General features: G+C 41.3%; 1 protein-coding gene across 2 annotated transcripts in view; it reads left to right on the plus strand.

Moving 5' to 3' along the window:
* Positions 1-22478, plus strand: part of SYT7 (synaptotagmin 7) — a 236344-nt gene that overhangs the window by 156967 nt on the left and 56899 nt on the right. The window contains exons 3-6 of one of the 2 annotated variants that reach the window (XM_088146197.1): positions 5226-5305; positions 9626-9757; positions 10861-11076; positions 17755-18123. In XM_088146197.1, coding sequence (XP_088002323.1) covers positions 5226-5305; positions 9626-9757; positions 10861-11076; positions 17755-18123 — 797 coding nt within the window. The remainder of the gene's footprint in view (positions 1-5225; positions 5306-9625; positions 9758-10860; positions 11077-17754; positions 18124-22478) is intronic. The other variant, XM_025165022.2, reaches the window with a different exon arrangement.

A 22478-nucleotide genomic window follows, 5' to 3' on the forward strand; every position in this document is an offset into this window, starting at 1 on the left:
TTTCCGGGGTATTATATTTTGATATTATGGTTTTAATTTGTTGATTGTGTTTTTTTAAGTTATAGAGGGGAATTGTGTTCATGTGGTTTGAGAGGTCTGTAGGCCCCATGGAATAAATAAATGAATAAATAAAAATGGAGATGTAGACTTCATTTGGCTCTGAAGTCCAGTGATTCTCGGGACTTTTTCCAAATCTAAAAGGGACACAATCTAGCCACCTATCCTTACCAGCCTGATACTTCTCCAGCAGCTTTATACTTCAACAAGTATGTTCTGCTCCATATTGTGGTCCCTTGGAACCTTTTCAAATTTGGATTTGCTATACACATGGATATCTGTGATTAGACTAGCACCCTTTCTTGTTAAAATGATTGCTCTTTGATGTCAAATCTCCTAGCCAAAGAAGGAGGATGTTCTGAGTTCCATGCCTGATATGCTTTAGGATAAAGTGAAGTACATTACTCACTCCGCACCAGTGGACCTGCACAAAGAGTAGCACAGAACTGCTTTCCCTTTGCACCTGTGCTTTCATCTGCTAATGATTTCCTAATTAGCAATAATTGTCTCTTGTCTGCCCTAGAATCATGAAGCACGCTGAACCTGCCATCAGAAATCACAACCAAGTGGTCTTATAATCAAGACCTAATTAAGAACAAAATGCACACTTCATTATCTTATGGCATGTGTTTTGTTACTGCAAACTTAATTAATTAGAGTTCAATTAATCCAAAAATGGGCTGTTCTTTCCCTACTGTGGATGTGATGGTGGGGAAGACAAGCTTGGTCTCAGAGACTGACTTTCCTTTGTTCTGTAGAGTGTGGAATCCCTGGCTATGAAGAAGACCCAAACTAGTTTCCAGAGGGCCCAGCAGAGGGAACTATGAGTGGTGAACTCCTGCAGACTTCCTTCTTAGTTTAGAAGCAATAAAAATAAAAGAAAAAAGAAAACCTGTATATCATTCGAGGGTTCCCAGTGTGTAACTCAGAAATTTTCAGTACATGTTAGAAGGATAATGTTAGCCCTTCAAAGTAGGCCAAGTCAGTAAACCCCATGAATTACTGGAACTCTACTCTATTGTTATGCGCTATAACAACAGAATCTTGAAAGCCTGACAGTTTCTCCCTCCCTCTTATACCAAAAAGACTCAAGGCAGGGTAATCTTGAGCTTCTTCCTCACCCTCTCCTCTCTTTCGAGGCTGAGTTGGTGGTTATATAATAGCTGTTGCATTCTAGCACTGCTAAGAAGACCAGGAAATCAATTCCACAAGAAGACTAAAATTACCTTTATTGAGATTGGCTATTATAATAGAATCTTGCAAGTCTGATTGGGCCATACCTCTTCCTCCTTCTTATAGTTCAATGAATTAGGGAGGTGTCTATCTGAGCCACTTCCAAATGTTTTCTTACAGTTGAGGACTTAAAAAGTACTTCAGCCCCTTTTACCTAGATAACAGCTCTGCATATCTCTGTCAAGGTCATCTTCCTTACTATGTATACATACCTTTTTCAAAACCTTCTCTGAACTTTGCAAATAACCTGCTGGTGCTTCCAAAGTTGGCCCACCACAGTATCTCAAATTCCCACACAGTCAGTAGTGAACTGGTACGACTTTGTATGGAAGAGTGTAGGGGGAACCTTTAGTTTTTCCTCTCCAGAAATTTTAGTGCAGCTGAATTTACTGTTTTCTCCCTGTTTTCTCACCACTTGACTCAAAACCCTTTAACCCTCTCCACCTCATGATACTAACTTCAAGCCTGAACTCCAGTTCCTGGCTGCCATTCTCCACCCAGGAAGGACAGCATTTCTGCATGCACATCCATGTGTACAAAAATGCCTAGGCTGCCCACAACCCACCATTCACCACTGCATGCAATCAGTTTTATAGTTTTAAAATGGATCTGAATCAGGAGAAAAATCTACTGAGACTTTTTTTTGTTATTTCACTAAGTACTGTCATCTAACCTCAGCCCTGTATCCAGCAGAAGCCTGATGGCAAGACAAGTAAAAGAAGCCATCAGAGCTACCATCTCTTTCAACTGAATAACTAACTTTGGCTATGGAAGGGAAATCTCTGACTTGCAAGCTACAACCTTGTTTATATTATATAATAATTTAATTGAAGATAAAATAATACAAATCTTACAGATAAAGCATTCTGGTGCACAGTCAAATGGAAAGTATTCAAATGCATATTTTGGTCTAAAAATCTGAAGAATAGGAGATCATTTGCAAGTTCACATGAAACAAAAGCCACATTTTCCCTCCACATGCTCCAATCCAGTGTTTGATTTACAGCCAATATGTAGGAGGGTTTGCAGCTTCAACATACATTATAACCATATTTACCTGGAAGTAAGACTGTAACTCATTTTCCCTATGTTGAAGGCATTCTTTTCTGTTGTTTAAATAATTTAAAACATATATACACATACCTACCTCAGGATGTCAGGAAGAAAGGTGTTTGGAGAAATTTGGCTGCCCTCTCTGCTCTGTCATACCCTGAGTGGACATTGAACACATCAGTTCTAGAAAACAAAACATTAAGATTAGTATGATGACTTTGCAAATGTTTTTAAAAGAACTCTGATCTGTTTGGAGCTTTTAATATGATTGTGTATCTTAAGTAATAAATGCAGGATCCCTGAACTAAAGGGAACTTAGGGTTAGAAGTTCAACCCAGAGTTCTCACTCAAGGTACAAATGACCAGGCTCAAATTATCCTACTTTGGATGCATTATGTGAGGAACTAGCTCCCTGGAAAAGGCTCTAATGCTGGGAAAGGTGGGAAGAAAGAGGAGAAGAGGGCAACTAGCAGCAAGGTGGATATACTCAATTATAGCAGCGATGGGTGCTCTGGAGACAGAGCCTCCTGAAGATGATCTATCTATGTGGTCATTAAGAGTTGACACTGACGTGATGGCATATAATCAATTCTCATTTAATATCTTAATCCGGTATGAATATTTCATCTGCATCATAAAATAAAAAAAGAATAATGAAAAAAGAAAATCAAGTTGGGAAAGAGAGGGGAAGAATAAAATACAGTGGTACCTCTAGTTACGAACTTAATCCATTCCGTGACTCTGGTTGCAACTCGAGTTGGTCTCAAGTCGAGGTAAAGTTTCCCATAAGGTTCAATGTAAATACAGTTAATCCGTTCCGCCCTCCGAATTTGGTCGCACCACGAGGCAAATTTCCCCATAAGGTTCAATGTAAATACGGCTAATCTGCCCTCCGAATTTGGTTGCACCCCGAGATAAATTTCCCCCATAAGGTTCAGTGTAAATACGGCTAAACAGTTCTGAAACATATGCATTTTATTTTTAAACCTCAAAAACCTTCCAAACGCCACAAAAACCTTCCAAACACCACAAAACACACCACAAGCCTCACCGAACGTCTCCTTGCTACCGCGATCTCGCCCACAGGAAGCCGCGACCGCGTGGCAGCAGGGAAAATGGCCGCAGATCCGGTTCGTAAGTAGAGGCGGAGTTCGCAAGTAGAGGTAAATTTTTGGGGCCGGAGCTGGTCGTATCTTGAAAAATTTGTAAGGAGGGGCGTTCGTAACTAGAGGTACCACTATATGTGTTACAGGTAGTCCTCACTTAACAATGGAAATTGGGACTGGAATTTCCATTGTTAAGCAACGCGGCTCTAAAGTGCTATGTCAGTCCTGGCATTCTCCATTGCTGTCATTAAGTGAGGATCGCAGGTTGTTAAGTGAGCCCCAGGGGGCTTGCAAGTAGGCTGGCAGGCAGGTAAACGCCTGCTGCCGGGGGGGGGAGGGTGCATGGATGGCTGGGGGAGACTGGCATGAGCATGGCTGGGCTGGGAGTGGCTGCTGCCAGGCTGGGGAGAATGTGTAGATGACCCATGAGACAGGGCTGTAGATGGCTGTTTCCAGGTGGGGGAGGGTGCCCTGGTGGCCAGCAAGGCATGGCATGGCATGAGCACAGCTGGGCTGGGGGTGCTGCTGCCAGGTGGGGGAGGGTACATGAGTAACCCATGCAACGTGAGCTCAGTAGAGTCAGGGGTGGCTGTTGTTGGATGGGGGAGGGTACAAGCGAATTCAGGAGTGACTTGTGACCTTCCTTGCAGGCTTCCTCATTGACTTTTCTTGTGGGAAACTGTGGGGAAGGTTGCAAATGGTGATTATGTGGTTGTAGAATGCTGCAACCATTGTAAGTGCAAGCCAGTTGCCAAGTGCCCAGATCATGATCACGTGACCACAGGAGTGCTGAGATGGCTGGAAGTTTGAGGACAGGTCATAAGTACCACTCATTCAGTGCTGTCATAATTTCGAACAGTCACTGAACAAGTAATCATTAAACAAGGACTACTTATATTTGTATAGTATAATCAATTTAGATCTCAGTAATTTAACTGAAAAGACCTCAAGTGCTTTTGTTGCATACCACATAAGAGATGCTTCTTGCCCTTACATGTTAACAAAACTATTCCAAGAATAGTTCAAAATGGAGGTTTTGGCTTGCTGGATCAATTTCTTGATATGAAACTTCAATGAAAGCTAACAGCTGAAGACTAATTAGTGAGAAGGCAAGTGATTCTCCAAGTATTCATAATACCATCTTACACTATTTACGTCTTCCATCCTTATGTTGTTAGCCCCACTCTTCATAAACTCTGGTTCTAGAAAATCTAACATGGTGCCATCCTGGGGAAGTGTCACTTGGAAGTGGAGGTGTCATGTGATCATTGCAAGTTTTAAGCTCATTTAAGCAAAGTGAGCTTAAGTCTCACTTTGTTTTGTATTTCTGGTAGGTCTCCAGCTACTTTTAATTATTAGGGCTATGCAGTGCCTCAAAGGTTCTTCAGACCACATGGGAGCTGGAGTGTAACTTCAGTCTGCAGTTCTTTAAAGCAATGTCACCTTCTTCTCAGATTGCCCTCTGAAGTTGCTGCATAATCCCAGAAAAAAAATGCTGCTTTAAAAAATTACTGAAAGGTGCTACATGCATGCCTCCAAAGCACCATTTCAGAATTAAATCTAAAGCATTGCTCAGCCCTGTTAAAAGAGTGCTCTGCTTTCAGCCTTAACATGGCAGAGGCATTACTATAGTAATGAAAATATGTGTTTGATATGAATGTATGTGTATGGTAGAGAGTTTTTTTCCCTTACAGAATACTTTTATAGAGGTCACTCCCAAATTCCTCCTTTCAAATAAGTATTTATCCTCCACTTCTCTGCTTCATTTCATTTTAGGGCAAGCGTTATAAAAACTCCTTGGAGACTGTGGGAACTCCAGATTCCAGCCGATGCCGGAGTGAAAAGAAAGCCATTAAGTAAGTCCCAGTAGGAATTATTGGAGTGAATGGGTTTGAGGTGTTTGAATCAGTCATTGCATAAAGATACTTTGCAGGGATATGTTGGGTATTATACCTTCAAACAACTTTGTATCTGAAAACAAGGTATTTCTAGTCATTCTGATTCCAGTGGTCCTAAAACCACATTCCTATCTCCTTTACAACCCTATCACTCCAAATCTAAGTGCAGCTATATTCCATATAGTCTTGCACATTATTCATATTGTTCAGTTTGGGTAATTGTTCCTCTGTTTCCATAAACACCATGTTGTTCTGCAACCCCCTCATCAAATAATTCTGTTTCAACATTCAGCATATTAATATTCCTTCTTGTATTAGCTCAGCACTTTGAGTTACCTAGATAGCGGCCTTCCCTTCTTTGTAATATCCCATATCTGATGATTCCAGGTTTAATGCATTCCCCCAAAGGCTCAAGATTTCAAAATCTATTAAATTCTTGTTATCTGCCTTCCATCCTTTCCCAGGCCCATACCATGTACAATTATATCTGCTCCATTAACACTTCCTCATATCGTAGCCTTCTATCTTCTTTTTTAAAACACAGCCCAGCTTAAGGAGCCATAAGAAGGGAGAGCTGTTAGCACATGAGCAATAAGCTGGACATAAGTCACCTCAACAATGTGTTTCCCACTATTGTGAAACATGTCCTGTAGCCATCATTTCAAAACATTCATTTGTGTATAAAAGCTAACACATGCAAACTTTGTAAAATTGTTTTCTCTTTCGCATGCTTTTTTAACGATGTGTAAGTGGCCAACCAATTTTTTCCAGACACATTCCTCTATTTCAGATGTTATCTTCTTTCCCATATATTAACAGATGCAAGCTTTCTAAGAAATGCCCAGTGTTATCTAATGTGTAAGCCATTCTCACTTGTTATATTCCAGTCAGTAGAAAAGATTAATTTTTCTTCCATCTTTTGACAAATGATAAATTCTCTACATGGAAGAGCAGTCAATTGATATTTTCAACTCTATGGTCCTCCAGATGTTAATAGACTGCAACTCCTAGCAGCCCCAGGCAACATGGTTGATAGTGAAAGGTGCTAAGACTTGCAGTTGAGCAACGTCTGGACAATATGTTCCCATCCCTGCAGTACGATTTAGTGTCATGGTTAGCTATAGTGTCAGAGTTAGTATCCAGAGGAATAGAAAAGACTTATTGTACAACCACATAAATGTTTACATGGAAGTCTCTGTAATAAGTTGTTTAGAAGTACAGGTTTAGTTACACAGAAGAGAATTAGACCTATCCTTTAGACATTGCTTATGGAAGCAAAATAAGGACACATAACAGTAACTAATCTTCTCCTGGCATGTGAAGCTACTGTGACAGACAGTGGGATGTTAGAAGCCTTTATGGTTGCCTTAGTTATTTCCTTGATATACCAGTATAGCTCTACATATAACTCAACTGAAAATGCATCATCATTCACCCATTTCTTTTATTTCATATTGCAAGGATATTTTAAGGTGAGTTAAATTTTTATGACCATTGCGCATAGCAATACATCACAGTGAGTTGATGTTTCTCTGTCATGGTCCCATAATTTGAATTTTTGATATCTATGCTCCCTTGTAGTGGGACTGATATATAATCTCATCTTCAGGAATTCTTTAAAATGTTACACTTCTGGAAAGCATGATTAAGTAATAATTTCCATAAAATAGCTGTTTCACCTTCTGATATAATCACCCAAGCTTTCCCTCAGTTCTTCTCTGACATCTGCCTATGGGATTCCCAAATCTAATTTTCTACACTAAAGAACGCTGTGGAGTTTTGAGATTTGCTTGATGACGTTCAGTGGAAAAGCTGGATGAAGGAACCTTGGTTATTGCCCCTGGAGCTATGGTGATTTAGTAAAATAAGTGTTACCTTAAAAAGTATGGGCATCTACAGTTCTGCCTGAATCATCTTCAGTTGGGTACAAACCAGTTGATAAAATTTCTGTCCCTCTGTGTGCATTCATGTTTTGTGCATGCCTTTATATGTAATTATGCATATGTATAACTGTGCATAATATATAAATAGGTATTTATGTTTTTGTGTGTGTGAAAATATGTATATATGTATGTTGAAAATGTGTGCTCATATGTAGTTGTTTGTTAATTCCCTGGATGCATGGTCTTATCAGTAGCTTATGGTTCTGGGTGACACTATTAGCCAAACCCTTAGCTGAATCAGATCCATGAATGCAGTGCTCCAAGGCTATCATAAATCTGTGATGCTGATAGTTGTTTCCCTGTGTGCTTTGACCTCTGCGCATCTTATCTGGAGGTCATGGATAATTATGCTGAGGGTGGATCAAGACCACCACACAACAATAGCCCCAAGATGTTTCTTCCGTCAGAGCTGACAGTAAACACTGGGACAGTTTCAGAGAGGAATCTGAGACTCTCTTCTTACACTCTGCAGCTGCAAACATGTTTACTTCCTTAACCCTGTATTGAAAGGACTCTACAAAAACTCTGGCCTGAAGATGCTTGCCACATGATGAAGGAAACAGGCAGGCAGGCATAGCGGAGAGGTTGGCTTCTCCACTTTTTTGCAACACTTTTCCCTTTGTTTCCATTCTTGGTACCTTGTGGATGAACCTTGAGTTCCTTGGTGAACCACAGCTGTCCTTTATAGCAAGCTTTTCATCTTCCCTCTATATGTGCTTCAAGAAGCCATCAGAAAGGCTTTTAATTCCTGAAAATGGCAAAGACAGTAGGTGAGTGGTAAGAGAAGTGGATGCAAGCAGATAGCCTGCAAGGAACCTTTGATGTCTCTAATAAGTTTGTCAGACAACCATTTGACTTCAAAGGCTATGGTAAGATCTCATATGCTGTGACTTAATTGCCATTGGAGGCACTCTAAATTTAGGAGGAGATGGTTGGTTAGGCTCTAGCTGTTTACAGAATGATGATATAACCTACTTAGCAAGCACTGTCAGCCCACAGACTCCAGCCTGAGGCAGCTCACCCTCCTTGGCTCCTTCTGCACAGCTGAGCAGAAGATCTATGCAAGGAAATGCCACATCCCTCAGGCTGAGTGGGGCCTCTTCCTGTGGACAAGCATCTAAGGTTTTATCACTTCCCATGTTCCAAAGCTGTAATGACAAGGACAGGAAGAAAGTTCAAAGCCAAGCTCTTGCTCCAATGAAGAATCATTTCTATCTATTCAGGGGACCACTATTCCCACCCCCATTCCTTCAGAAACAGTTTGAAGCCAACCTACAGTTGTCTTTGTGCCTATTAGCTTAAAATGCCCAAGAGCAACACTGAAGTTTCTGAACTTATGTGAAGGTTGTTAGAGACATGAGCCAGGAGAATGGTTGAGGAAAGAGTTCCTACCAGTAGAAGAGTGGACTCAGTGCAAAGCTGTAGCAGTCCAGGTGAAAAGACTAGCTTGGCTGCAATTTCAGATACATGCAGCTGACATGGATCTAGAATACCACTATTGTCAATAAATCAGTTAGGTTCAGAGCAGATTCAGCTGCCGCAAAGCACCCATGTGTAAGTGCCCCTAAATTCAGTATGAAAACTGAGAATGGGCTAAGGCTCTTCCATAATACTGATGCCTCTTTTCCCACCATCACTTTATTATATACTTGATGAAAGGAATCTAAATAACTACCTATTCCAGTATCTTTTGGGAATGATCTCATGGGAATGATCAATTAACTTACTCTCAAGGATCTTTGCTAATTGGGCTTTTGTTACTTCTCTCCAGTCTGGTACACAAATTCTGCACAGGAAACTGGAAAAGATTCCTTTGTCTCCACAACAGCAATAGATCTAGCTAATGTTCCCACTGTTTTATAAGAGTGCTGCTATTGTCCAAGGTGCTGCTTTACTTTCCACAATACCCACTTTGGATGGAGAAGATACAGAAAGGCAAAATATCCCCTGCCCCCCAAAAGGAGGAGTGCAGGTAAGAGACAAAGTAGAGTCCTGAGGAAGCAAGGCTTAGAGTCATTTAACAGAAGTTTCTTTAACCTGCATCCCTCTCTCTCCTTCTCGTTCTCCCTCACCATCAGCTCTGGAGATGCCTGCTCTGATCTTTTTCCAGCTCTGCCCATCTATACCTCATCTGAGTGTGTATGTGTGTATGTGTGGACACATGGTATGAGGCACAGAGCTTTACCTTCCACAGGAGGAGAAGTCAACACTCTAACCTTGCTGTCTCTCATTTGGGTTATTTTTTTTTTCTCCTTCCTCCCCTTGCAGGAATTTAGATTCTCTCTCTTGTATTTCCCTTTGTTTTTTTTTTCTCCCCTCTCACCGGCTGATCTAGTGATCTAGACAGAGACTTTTGGAATAACAATGACAACACAGTGCAGCAGAAATGGAGCTCCTACCCTCCCAAGGAGTTTATACTAAACATATCACCTTACGCCCCATATGGTGATCCACGACTTTCCCTCAAGTGAGTTTCTCTTTAACTGATTTGATCATCCATAGTGAGTATATGCACACCCTCTTTCCCACCTGCCCCTTCCTGCTTCCCTCTCCCCCTCCTCTTCTTCCCTCTCCCCCTGCACTCCACCCCCTCCCCATGGACATACCACCATGGAGACGAGCAACCCCTCCTCCCTTCTCTTTCTATCCTGCTCTTTCATTCAGTGGTTCACAACTACCGGCTAGTACCCATGGAATGTCAGACGTGTGTCTCTGTTGCCCCAGGAACTCTCTGTCACCCGGGGCTCAAATACTGGTCCCAGTGAAATGCAAAATACTGTACTGGTAGGTGTGTTGAAACCAGATTAAGTCATTGACTCATAACATTTGAAGTAGGCTTCTCAATCATATGGCTGATTTCATAGGTGGGTTTGGATCTAATAAGTCCATTATGATTTCAGCTGACCGAAAGGGTTGGCACTGGATAGCAACTTAAAGCCTTAAATCCTAATCAGGAGCCACTGCCCTCCTTTTGTCTTAAGGTCTCAGCTCAGGTTTTTACCCTGCTAGACTTGCAAGGTGCTTCCAGTGGTTTGAGAACCCCTGCCAAGCAACTCACTGAGAAAGGCCAGCACCTTCCCTCCCTGTCCCCTGGTTCCTTTGGCTCTCCTCTCCCTCACCCACCCACTCCTTTTCTGCAGCACAGGATGGGGTTGCCCGTTTTGGTCACCCTCTCAGCGTATTCTCTGCATCTGCACTGTGTGGTGATGGTGATGGTAGTGGTAAGCTCTCTCACTAACATTGCTTTTTTCTCCCTTCGCCTGCACAGTGCCTCTCCTAACGGTCTTATCCATTGTTCAACCCTTCGTTGTCTATGGAATTAACTTTGGCTGCAATCATAACGTCACAAGCCAGGGCCGCCTGCTGCCTTTGACTGGGACAAAGGCTCTCCTTGGCCCTTTCTTTTGCAGTGCTGATATCTCTCTTTCTCTCTGTCTGTCTGTCTGTCCCTTGTCTGTCTGTCTCTCTTTTCTCGTTCTCTCTCTCTCTCTCTTTCCGTCTGTTCTCCTCTTCTTCATGTGACCTCCTTCTCATTGCCACCTGCCACCTTTCTTTCCTGACATATCATAGTGGCTCATTGCTGTCAGGTGCAAAGTTGGCTGCCTCAGCCACAGCTGGGTTGGCAGGAGAGCGAGAAGGATGCCACGGAGAGAGGCAGCAGCTCCAAGAGGACGGCATGAAGAGCAGCGTGTCTGCCCACAGCGAGCCCAGCATTGGGAAGGCGGGGAGAGGCCGATGGCAAATGGTGCAGAGCCACCTAGCAGCAGGGAAGCTCAGCTTTTCCAAGTGAGTGAGAGTGCATCCCAGGCCGGGCATGACCTGGCCCGCTGGCCCAAAAGGCATCGCAGCTAGGAGCACGGAGGACAAACATGCCCAAATCCCATAGCGATCTTTGTGCTGAAGTCCAGAGAAGCGCAGAAAAGTGTAAATGCTGTCATTACGATACTGTAACAGAATAGTCACAGTGTGGTGGGAATAAATAAGAGGTCTTGAGGCAGATGGTTGTGTTCCTCGAAAAAGGAAGAAGGTTAAAAGTCTGAGAGAAAAAAGTTTTGACCTTTCTAATGCTTTGGGGTAGATTGCACATAAGCATGTAAATGCTTCACTCCAGCTGGGTCAGTCTAAATGTCTTTCCAACTGACCACAGATTTTTCATTAACGGCTACATTGCTGGGTGCTTCAGAGTAAATATACTGTGAGTTACAACATAATTCTAGAGTGTGCACTTTAGACATGTGATTCATTCCCATCCTTCTGCAGTCACAAAAGCTTTCAGTATCTTAAGCAAAAAGTTTGTATTCATATATTCTCCCGGTTTCTAAAACTAATTTGAATCCAGCGTTCATTGTTTACTCTTTTGCAAGAGAATCACAATGTAATTTCTCAAAATTGGTAAACTATTATAAAAGGGAAGGAGCAAGGGACTAGTAAAGCACTTGTTGTGTCAGATATTCCCTAAGGAGCTCCCCCTAAGGAATTTCTCTGTGAAATCTATTATTGTGTTATGTTCTTAGTCACAGACCAAAGTCTGATGACCTAGAATATGGGTCTTATGTTTGATGATGAACAAACCTCTTGTAACTAAATTGGAAAAAAAACCTGAGGTACTGAAAAATACCTCAGTTAGGCATAATTTATTGGATTTGCTTGCTTATTTTCATCAAATTTAAAAGAACTTCTGATAAGGAAGAAAGGAAGAATGGAAGCTGAGTCTGGCTGAACACTAGCACTGAATATAGACTTAAACACTAATGGCCAAGCTTCTCTTAATAAGGATTCTTTTATGCAACTATTAAGATAGCTTGTCATTTACCAGACACTTTTGGTGGCCAACACCCTAAAAATGAGCCTTCTAACAAATCCTGCTGTTCCCTGACTCTACTCCTCCTCTTACTGTCTTTGCTTGTTCATGTGCTCTCATTGGATAAATGGAGACAAGAGCAGCAGCTTCTACTTCCTCTGTGTGTGACAGTATAGATTGGGTCCAAGAGGAGAGGCAAAGCTAGTGGAAAGGAGAACAGGCAGTAATAAAGGTCTTGCTAGAGAGGGTGCCCACTCAATAACGTCTTTCCAAGAACCCCATGACATCTGAAGTACATATTAGTAATAGTTATATGTGGAGAATGTTGCACATGATGAAAGAGCTTTGGTGCTGCTTGTGTGGCACAGTTCCCACCCCTGAGGCAAGGCACATTCTGTGGCAGAAGTGGTTTCCGTGTCAGTGTGTGCTGCTTTGATGGAAATAGCAAACAAATCTCATGCTGTATGGATTAATGGGATAACGATTTTATCATGGATATTTCTATGGTGCTTCAGGCTGCCAATCACTGTTTTCAAAGTATTTTATTAGTCCACTGAGAATAAAATGTGCTTTAATAATCAGTATTATTAAGGGCTTGTAAGCTTGGAGACATCAGAACTGACAACGCTGGTTTGCTATTGTCACAATAACCAGGCTCACCTTGCTGCTCCTATGACTTGCAAGATTACATTATGGCTCTTTCCATGACCCATGGAGTTCAACCTGTGTGCTGGTGACACAGTAAATCTGGTCCTACCACCTGTCCTTCTTACCAGACCAGTCATCAGACTAGTATCTGTAAGCTCCAGTGTCAGTGAAAAGTTCCTCCAGCTGGATCTTTTGCATTTCCAAGAATTACTTTCTTTTAGAGGCTTTAAGTATATTTGACAGCTCTTTTTTTAATACATCATGGATTTCAGCATGGTAAATATAGGGTCTCTCTGTGGTCCCCTCTCAAGGCATTGACCTGTTTAACTTAAACAGGGTGTGCCCTGGGATCATTTTGGAACCATGCCCCTTTTTTGTAAGGAATCAACATCCCTGGGGCAGCTCTTCTTCTGATCTATAGGTCTTCAAGGGATCTCTTTAATATGAAAATGTGTGGGGGAAGCTGTTTTATAATGCTGCTTCCTGTTCTACTCTCAGCTGCAAACTCAAAGCTCATAATATCTAAACAGAATAATATCAGAAATACATGTTATTATCAGAAGAGGCTTGGACTGATTGAGTTGGAACATTTTTTACAGCAACTCCTATGATAGAATATTTTATCATCCACCATAACTGGAAGCAAAGATTTGCCCTAAGGTATATGTGCCCACAGAATCATTCACTCTGAAGCCTACCATCAGTTGCTGGTCTGCAGCTACCCAGAATGTACATGCAGCTCAATTTACTTTCTCAGTTATGTCTTTTAAAACCATCTGATTTGAGATACCTTCCAGGACTCTGTTCTACCTATTTCAAAGCAAAAAATCAGGTTTCATCTATTCTGTCGCCATTTATTATCATGCAGAGAATGTAAGTAAATAAATGTTTGGGGAAGACAGTATTTATCCAGGGTGTAAATGAATACATAAGCAGCGTATTCATATTTTCCTGACATTTAGTCCCAGATTTAGAGGTCTTTTGATCATATAGCATTTCCTGTGGAGTAAACCAATCCGATATATATATGTATATATATATCCCTCCCAATGGAGACTCTTGTCCCTGTATCTGGCATGTGCGTTGTTGTGATGGAGTGCTACTTTGCTTTGTCTGTCTGGCTGAGATAGCCCTTCTGTCTGTTTGCTTGCACAGTGGCTTTGTGATAGAAACTGGATGGTAGCTATCAGATGTATTTGTAGATATGACAGAGGGCCAGGTGTGGCTGGTACAGTACTTAAAGCACTGGGGCTGCTTCTCACTACCTTGACAGAAATGTATGTATTCCACTTGCTCCCGGCCTGGAGGAGCCAATTTTAGTTTCCTGTGACTGAGAGGCTGAAAATTGGACTAATTTAGGATTTGATAGAAAACAGAAATGAGGTCACTACATGTGGAACAAGCAGGGAGGAGAAAGGCTGATTTCTGCCTTGTACCAAGCAGGAGGTAGGTTAAGCTTAGAGGTGGTCAGTACATAAGCAGCAGTACCTAAAACATATCCCAAAGTAGGAAATGGGGAGAGAAGTGACTCTTTTCTTACACAGATTTTCACAGTTCTCCTTTCTCTCTCTGCCTTTTATCTATCTATCTATCTATCTATCTATCTATCTATCTATCTATCTATCTATCTATCTATCTATCTATCTACCTATCTATCTACCTACCTACCTACCTACCTACCTACCTACCTACCTACCTACCTATCTCCTGACTACTCTTCACCGTACAAAAATGCAACAATTATTTTGTTATGACTTCCATAAGCAATTTTGCTGATTTGAGTAAAGATGGTTTCAGGCCAGGGTCAGCAGCAAGCAAAATATGATAGATCCCAACTGCTATGAGATCTTAGTTTCTGAATGTTCTTAGTTATGCTTAAGAACTGGTTTGGCTTTACTTTTTACACAAGTGACATATGACTATTTTGTGACTACTAACCCCATCTGGCTGCTCTAGAAAATGTTAGGAGCAATAAGACTGCTGGGTGATCAGCTGACTGTGCTCCTCTCTCCTTTCACATGTTCATCTGCCTGTTTCAGCGATTGGCTGTCTTTGTGAGATACTCAGACAAATGGCCAGCCATGCCTTTCAGGGAATACTGTACCCAAATATATCTTTCCTAAATGGAACAGTTTCACCAGTTTGCTTATTCAATCACCCTGTTGTATTCAGCTGCATTATACTTGGTCATGCATTTTCCATACTTTTTTTTTTTTTTTTTTGCCTGTTCGTTTCTCCAAGTCCAGCTTTCAGTTTAATTGTAAGCAGGGTTGTTTATAAATGGAGTTCAAATATTGTTTTTTTAAAGAAGAAGATAAAGGGAAACATATTCTACAAAAACACACATTCTGTGCCTCAGACAAATTATGCAGATGAATTGTCCTTGCAATCTGCATTTGATCTCAACATTGGAGTTTCTGTAAAATGTAGAATTTGAGGCAAGAATAGATATATAAGATAGCCTTGCATATAGATGTTCTCATATTCAGCCTGCAGGTCGGGCTGGAAAAAGGCACCTATCTGAACCCCTGGCAAGTCAATGGAGATGATGAAGTGATTTGAGATGAGGTGACATCCCACCCCCCACCCCCTGTTCCTAAGATACTTTTCAGGAGTTTAAAACTTGCACAGCATATTTGATTCCTGGCAAAATGTGCAAGGGCAGCCTCATAGAAAATGAACAGCCCTGATCATAAATTCCTTCTTATCCCTGCATGCTTCCTTCTGCATTGTCTTCTGTCATTATGATCAACCATGCCTGTTTTTCTCTTGTCTTTGGCTGTATGGGTAGCTATGTTATGCATTGTGTTACTCAATGACTTGTCCTGTGTGGTTAGTTGTGACAGCTTTCTGTACTTCTTGAATTGTCTTTCAAGATATATGTTCTGTCCTGTGCTTCACTGTCCACAGGCTACAGATCATACCTACACGGGTTCTCTCACATGTACAGGTGTGTGGCCATCATATCTATTTTTCTCACTTACATCTCCTGTTCTTTTTCAACTAGGGGACTAACTACACGTTATGTGCAGCTGTATCAGAGACTCAGTGCCATTTTTTGTTTTGTGACTTTAGAAAAGCCTCTTTCAGAATTACAATTGACAGCAAGAAAAGGGCAAGAGAAATGTTTAAAGATGCACATGCCATTTCTTCATTATGTTATGGTTTGCCTCACCAAAAGGCTTACCCAGCTCCCTTGTATTTTCTAAAGGCAGGCCTTTTACGCTCCCCTGCTTTTGAACACTCCGTTTTCTTTTCTGAAATGGTAATTCTTACTCCAGCAAAGACCCCTGGCCCTCTCTCACTCTCTATAGATGTGTGTGTGTACATCACATGTAGTTAGACCCCTTTTGGCCACTTCAAACATTACATTTTTTAAAAAAGGCTCTAAGATGTTTGCTTACAGACATGTATATCATGTAGATGCACTCATCGAGAAGCAGTTCTTGGCTACAGATATTCTTCACTGCTCAATATTGTGCAGAAATGTATATCTCTATGAGATGTGAAATGACCCCCAAATCAGATCCTCTAAGGACCATAATGAAAAAGAGCTGCAATTTGTCTGAATCCATAGAGATAGCCCTATGATCAAAAACAGTGTATGTCATCCAGTCAGGTAGAGCCACACCAGAAAACAGTAGCATTGCTTTCAGACAAGAGACGAAGGGCTGTTTCCTCCCTTACTATCAAGAGTTTAGAAGAAAACTTAAGCCTAGGTCTTTCTGCCTTATGAAGTGTTCTGAGGTGCTTTAGAGGAATGAACAAGATATGATGGCAAGAAACCTGTGATGTCAAGCTCTGCTCCTGCCAAACAGTCAAGAAGTAAACAAAGTCCATTTCAAAGAGAGCTAACACAAGATCAACTGATTGTATCTCTTCTTCCTTACCCCCTCTGCTCAAAAAAAAAAACCACCTGCAGACACACACTCACTCACAATTCCACAGAACCCTTTCCTCAGCTTCTTTTTTCCTAGCTGACCAAAATTAAGCTCAGATGGGAGCAGGGGAAAAGTAACCATGGAAGAGGGACAATCACAGATGCAAAAAAAAAGATTAAACTCCTGCTAACACATCTTGTCTTCCCTTAATTCTAGCAACTCTTTGGCAATGACACAGGCTTGAAGAAACAGATGTGCCAGCAGCAAAGCTAGTTCCTCCCTCAAGCAGTTTCCTCAGTTTCCTTGCTCAAGGAACAGCATTCAGGAACAGCTATGTCTGGGTCAGCAAACATTAAACACAACACTCCTACAATAATCTGAAACACCCTTGCCTTAGTTGTAGGGTTGTCACTGTCTATGGACAGGTTTCTGAGCCTTTCCCTGCAACTCAGCAGTCTATAGAATGTGTGTTTCTGGTTCTCAGGCCCTTCTCAAAAGCATAAAAAGCTATCTGTAAAGATGGCAGATACCATCATTACATATAGTTATTTAATAATATAATGATGTGCTCTGGAGGACAGTACTACCCCTACTTAAGAGAAAGATGGGGCTGCAACTCCACTAGGGGAAAAATGGAGCAGGATACGTGACAGTTCTAAATATCACCACCATTTCAAGGAACTGTGTGGCTTCAGAAAGAGCCAATAGGGAAAGGAGTTGTGGGATGTGCCACATGTCACAAGCAACCCAGCAGAGGCACCAGGGAATTTGCCTTCAGAAATCAGTCTAATTAGTTTTGAAATGAGGGTTGGTGTTCTGAGTCTCCTTACAAGCTTGGGAGAAGGAAAAGGAAAAGTGGCTTGTAAGCACTCTCATGCTGAACCCAAAGACTGGAAAGGACCTTGGGGTCAAGGAAGGGTACAAAATGGCCACAAGGCAGGGGACCTATGCTGCCAAAGATTCAGAATTTGAGGCACAACTCCCAAGGACAGTGTGTTGCTTCCAACCATGCCTGGCTGAGAGAATGCTGTGCTGGGGCATCTTCTCTTTAATACTCTGCTTTTCCTTCCTCCAATTTTGCCCCTTTACCTTCTTCTCCTTTTTCTCCTTTTCCTTGCCCTTCACCTCCGTAAGTTTTGAGGATTCCACCATGTCCACAGCCACTACCCTTGAGTATATCCCCACCTCAGCAGGAGACCCGAAATGCCAGCGCCCGCGCACCCTCTTGCGCCAGCAAAGCCTCCAACAGCCACTCAGCCAGCATCAGAACCCCAGCCACAACCAGCCCACCACCAGCCAGAGCCTGGGTCACCTGCAGTCCCACACCAGCTCCTCCTCAGCCACTGGCAACCCTCGGGGCTGTCGGAGTGGGCAGTCACGGCAAGGGACCTCCGCTGGCTCCAAGCACAGGACAGCTGGTGGCCGTAGCCGCTCCAACCCCGGGAGCTGGGATCATATGGTGGGGCAGATTCGGAACCGAGGCTTGGATATGAAATCTTTCCTGTAAGTTTCTTTGCTCTTTTCACTTTCTTTCTGTGTAACTTGCACTTGTTTATTGTTCTGTTTGATGAATGTCCAGTTGTTAAGGTCCTGCTGTGGGGCAGTTAGCTGCGAACTGATTGCAGACAAGTCAATAATTTGCCTGCCTTATCAACCTGTCCTTTGCCAAGAAGTAACTTTCTTCCTTGAAACTCCTCAAAACTTGGAACATGATGTGGAAGAGTCAATTCTCTCAGTACAGAAAAGACACTTCCTAATTCCACATGAGATTTTTCTTACTCCTACCTATTGCAACAATTCTAGTCCTTATGCTGTTTAATTTCTTACCTTTCTAAAATGTGCTGTGGAAATCTTCAAATACCACATTCACTTTTTCGTTGTTCATTCAACAGCCACAGATGTAGACTTATTGTCCTCTCAGAAAACAAGTACAATGTAAAGTTTTTAGAATATAGAGAACAGGGTCTCAGAATAAGGGTAAAATTAGACAATCTTCTAATTTATTCTCTGTCCAGGTAATGTAATTTTCTGCATCATTTGAGCAACACTGGGGTGTATAGCAGAAGTGTGCAATCGTATCACATCCTCAGGTTTTCAGAGGAAGTGATTTGGGGGCTTCAGGGGCTAGAAAAAGAAGACAGCACCGCTCCAAGATTGCCAGGAGCCTGTTGAGCGCAGTATGCCCACCTCTACTAAGAAAGGACAGGCCCATGCTATTGACTCTTGTGGGATTTGAACTGCCTCTTGTCCCTAAATAATTTGGTCTTGAAGGGGAGGAAGAAGAAAACCAGCCAGCAGTGCTAGAGGAAAAATCTTTTTTGTGCACTGACCTTACTGGAGAGCTGGTAAATATCTCTGAAAGAGATGCTTTTTTTCCCTCTTCCCCTTCACAGACACAGTCTTGGTCTTCTTATTCCTGCCATCCTTCTTGCTGTGAGCTGTAAAAGAAGATTGGTCAGTGTCGTTCGAAGTGTGTGTTATTTTTAATCTGTTTTCAATACTTTCCCTGTTGATGACAGCTTCTAAATTCCAAGCCCCAAGAAGTAATCTGAAGCTTTGCTCTCCCCTTATCTAGAGGTGTGACAAAATCCATTATTTTCTTTGGAATAGGGTACTATCAACTATCCTTTACCTTTGGGTTTGCCTGTATAATATTCTATTATTCATTAATCTAAATGGTACATAGCAAAGCGAGGTTGTGGAGTATGTAAATACCATGGAGTACTGAACATAGATTTGTGTGTATTTCTCCATCTTACCTGGAAGATCTGTAAGGAGTATTTTATACTCCAGCTGAACTCTACACTCATATTTACATACAGCTACATATCACCAACAATACACGCACACACACACAAACACACATCTGTATAATACTAGCACTAACATTCTGCTTTCTTTCATTGGTGGTCAGGATTAGGTGAGATCAAAAATTCACATACACATAGAGATAATTGATTTAGCCAACAATACATTATCTAGTGAAACTTAGCTCAGAGTTATGTTTCAGTGTGCATGAAAGTAAGGGAGCATAACAGGTGCAAACTGGTTAAAAATGTTTGGTTAATCAGCTTTATAAACACTGTTGCAAGAAGTGATGTAAAAGTGTTTGTGTATATAGTGTTAGAAGAACATTGGGGTCACAGAGCCATCTCATAGATGTATAGGAACAGTGTTAATTTTATTTATATTTAATTATTTATTTATATTTCAAATTTGGACATCACCCATCTCACGAGGAAGTTACTAATAACTACTGTTGTCTTTAATTATGCACATATTCCCAGACAGAGCTAATAAACAGTGATGATGTACCCTTGATGCTATAATGTCTGTCAAACTTTTGTTGCAAATAAAATGATTTATGAGGATGGTCGCTGGTTTGGAAGGTAAATTACATTATGAAAAATGGAAGGCAGTGGATTTATTTAGTGAGAAAAAGATTAAGAAGAAGTAACAAATTATTTAAAAGAAAGCCAGAAAGGATTACTCACAGGAGTCAAAGTAACGTGCAAGTAGCAGCAGCTGAGCAATGTAACATTGGTAGTAATATCTGATGGAAGTTTTCAGGGAACATCCTGACAAATATTTCTCAGGGCAGGAACTTGCTTAAGATGGAGTTTAATGATACTACTTCTAGTTCTTTTTTGTCAATTATTGCATTTAAAATATTCCTTAAATGCTTTATTGGTGCAACAGAAATAGCAGTTATTCTTCATAGATGCTTGATATAAGAGACAGATTTTTGCTGGGTTGGAATAGGAGACAACCATCCCTCACTTTCCCCCCAGGCTAAATTCTTCTATGCATTTGCAAAAGAAAAAAAAAAGTAGCAGGATGGATTGATCTCCTGTCCAGCTTGACTTGGGAATAGACATTTTGGAGAGAGATTGAACTCGGTTATGCATAAATAGGGCTGCACTGAAATACTTTGGTGAAAGATCTCCAATAGTGGAGTCCAATATTTAATTGATTTATAATTATATAGCAGCATTTTCAGTCTTCAGCTGAAACATGCACATTACAATGATTTATCAATAGAGTAATTATCATTATACCCTTATATATCACAATCAATTTCAAGCAATCCACTCTATATGTTTTTTTGGGAGGCGGGTTTTTATTCATGCCAGCCTTCAAGAGTTTTCTGTCGCTGGAGTTAGGGAGAGGGTGTTCCCCCCTCCCCCCCACCACAGGCTAATTAAACTCTAGGTAGTGATAGTGGTGGTGATTTTAAAATTATTTATTTATCAAAAAAGAAAGCTCAGGGTGGTTTGCAAATATATATATAAAAATAAAAAATAAAGATACAGTAAAAATAGAGTATGATCAAATACAGCATTAAAACAATTGGATAACATCAAGAAGAGTCAAAGAAAATACTTAACAAGGAAGTAGTGTCCAAAACATGACTTTAAGAGGACAAGGAAAATAAAATGTGTTTGTCTGCTACTGAAAGAACATTATAGAATGTGCCAGACAGGGACCTTCAAGAACTGTGAAGCAAATTCATTTATTCATATTTGTTTCTCTTGCCCAATAGATAGATAGAGAAATAGAGATATAGAATTCCACCGAGCCAGTAGTCTCACTCCCTAAACAATCAGCTGGACATCTAGAAACAATCTGAGAAAAGCCTACAATCATTTAAGGCAGCAATTTGAGCCGCCTGGGCATTTCTTTCCCTCCAATTAATGAGGAAGTGCAAAAAAAGAAAAGAACATGGGTCCCTCCCCTTTCTTGCTTCCTTCCATGGTTGTCTTGGGGGGCATTATTTAAAAGTTCAACTATATGAATTAATGGCAGAATGGCTGTCTGATCTATTTTGCGACTCCAGAGTAATGGTGGAACGGCCCTACAAAGGCTTTGCAGCTGTGGGGGAGATGGACAATAGGAATCTGCCTGTCTTGCCCAAGCATCTCAAATTGCAAAACAGAAGTGATGGGGCCAAAGCCCTGTGTACAAAGTGCCTCTAGCTTTCTCTTCATTCACATGCTTCCTGATTTATAGATGAATTTCATTTGATCTCTGGAGGATTGTGGTCCTCTCTGCACAGCATCATTTGCTTATTGATTGAAAAAAAGCTTCCACTAAACAAGAACAAGCTGCTTAATCCAATTGATGTTCCTTCTCAAGAAGCTACAGCTTTTTAGTACTCTCACTCCCCTAGCCCAATCATCAGAAAAGCCAATGCCTTTAATTTTACATTTAACAATCTTGGTTTCCTTGTATTCCAGTGCTAATGCATTTATTAACCACCCCCATTTCCAAGCCCGAGAGAGGCTGCAATAATAAGGCCTTTCCGTCTGAAGTCAGCAGGCAGAATATTCATTGGGACAAACAAAGATCACAGCTGCACCTTTTAAAAAGAGTCCTATATCTTACAAACTTAAAGATAAAACCTCATTTGAGTCAACACATACAGGCAGGGTTTTTTGGCAACAATATCGAATTTATTTGCTATTGCCACTGTCAGGGATGTGTTTCAGCTCACCAAACTAGCCAACAGTTCTGGGATTCCCTAAAATCTCCCATTCAAGAACTAACCAGACCCAAGTGCTGCTCCCTGGGGAACCCTGTACAGAATAGACAATCAATCACAGCTTGAAATCCAAGGTGCCCCGGCACCCAACTCTGAAAATAGTACGCCAGTTGCAAAATCTGTGGTATGAATGACAAACAACTTCTCCAGTATCAACGGACAACACAAAAGTTAACCAATCCATTCATTCACAATGGATTCACAAACGTCACAAATGAATCCCAAGCAGTACCACAGACCTGCATGCTTTGTCTGATTTTTTTTTCTTTTTAAAAAAACTGGTCCAAAATTTTGCCCAATCTCTCATTTTTCTCTT

The sequence above is a fragment of the Python bivittatus genome, unplaced genomic scaffold, assembly GCF_059951505.1.
Source record: "Python bivittatus isolate LINGU-HERP-01145 unplaced genomic scaffold, Pbiv_v1 ctg000480_np1212, whole genome shotgun sequence".
In the NCBI taxonomy this organism is placed as follows: domain Eukaryota; kingdom Metazoa; phylum Chordata; class Lepidosauria; order Squamata; family Pythonidae; genus Python; species Python bivittatus.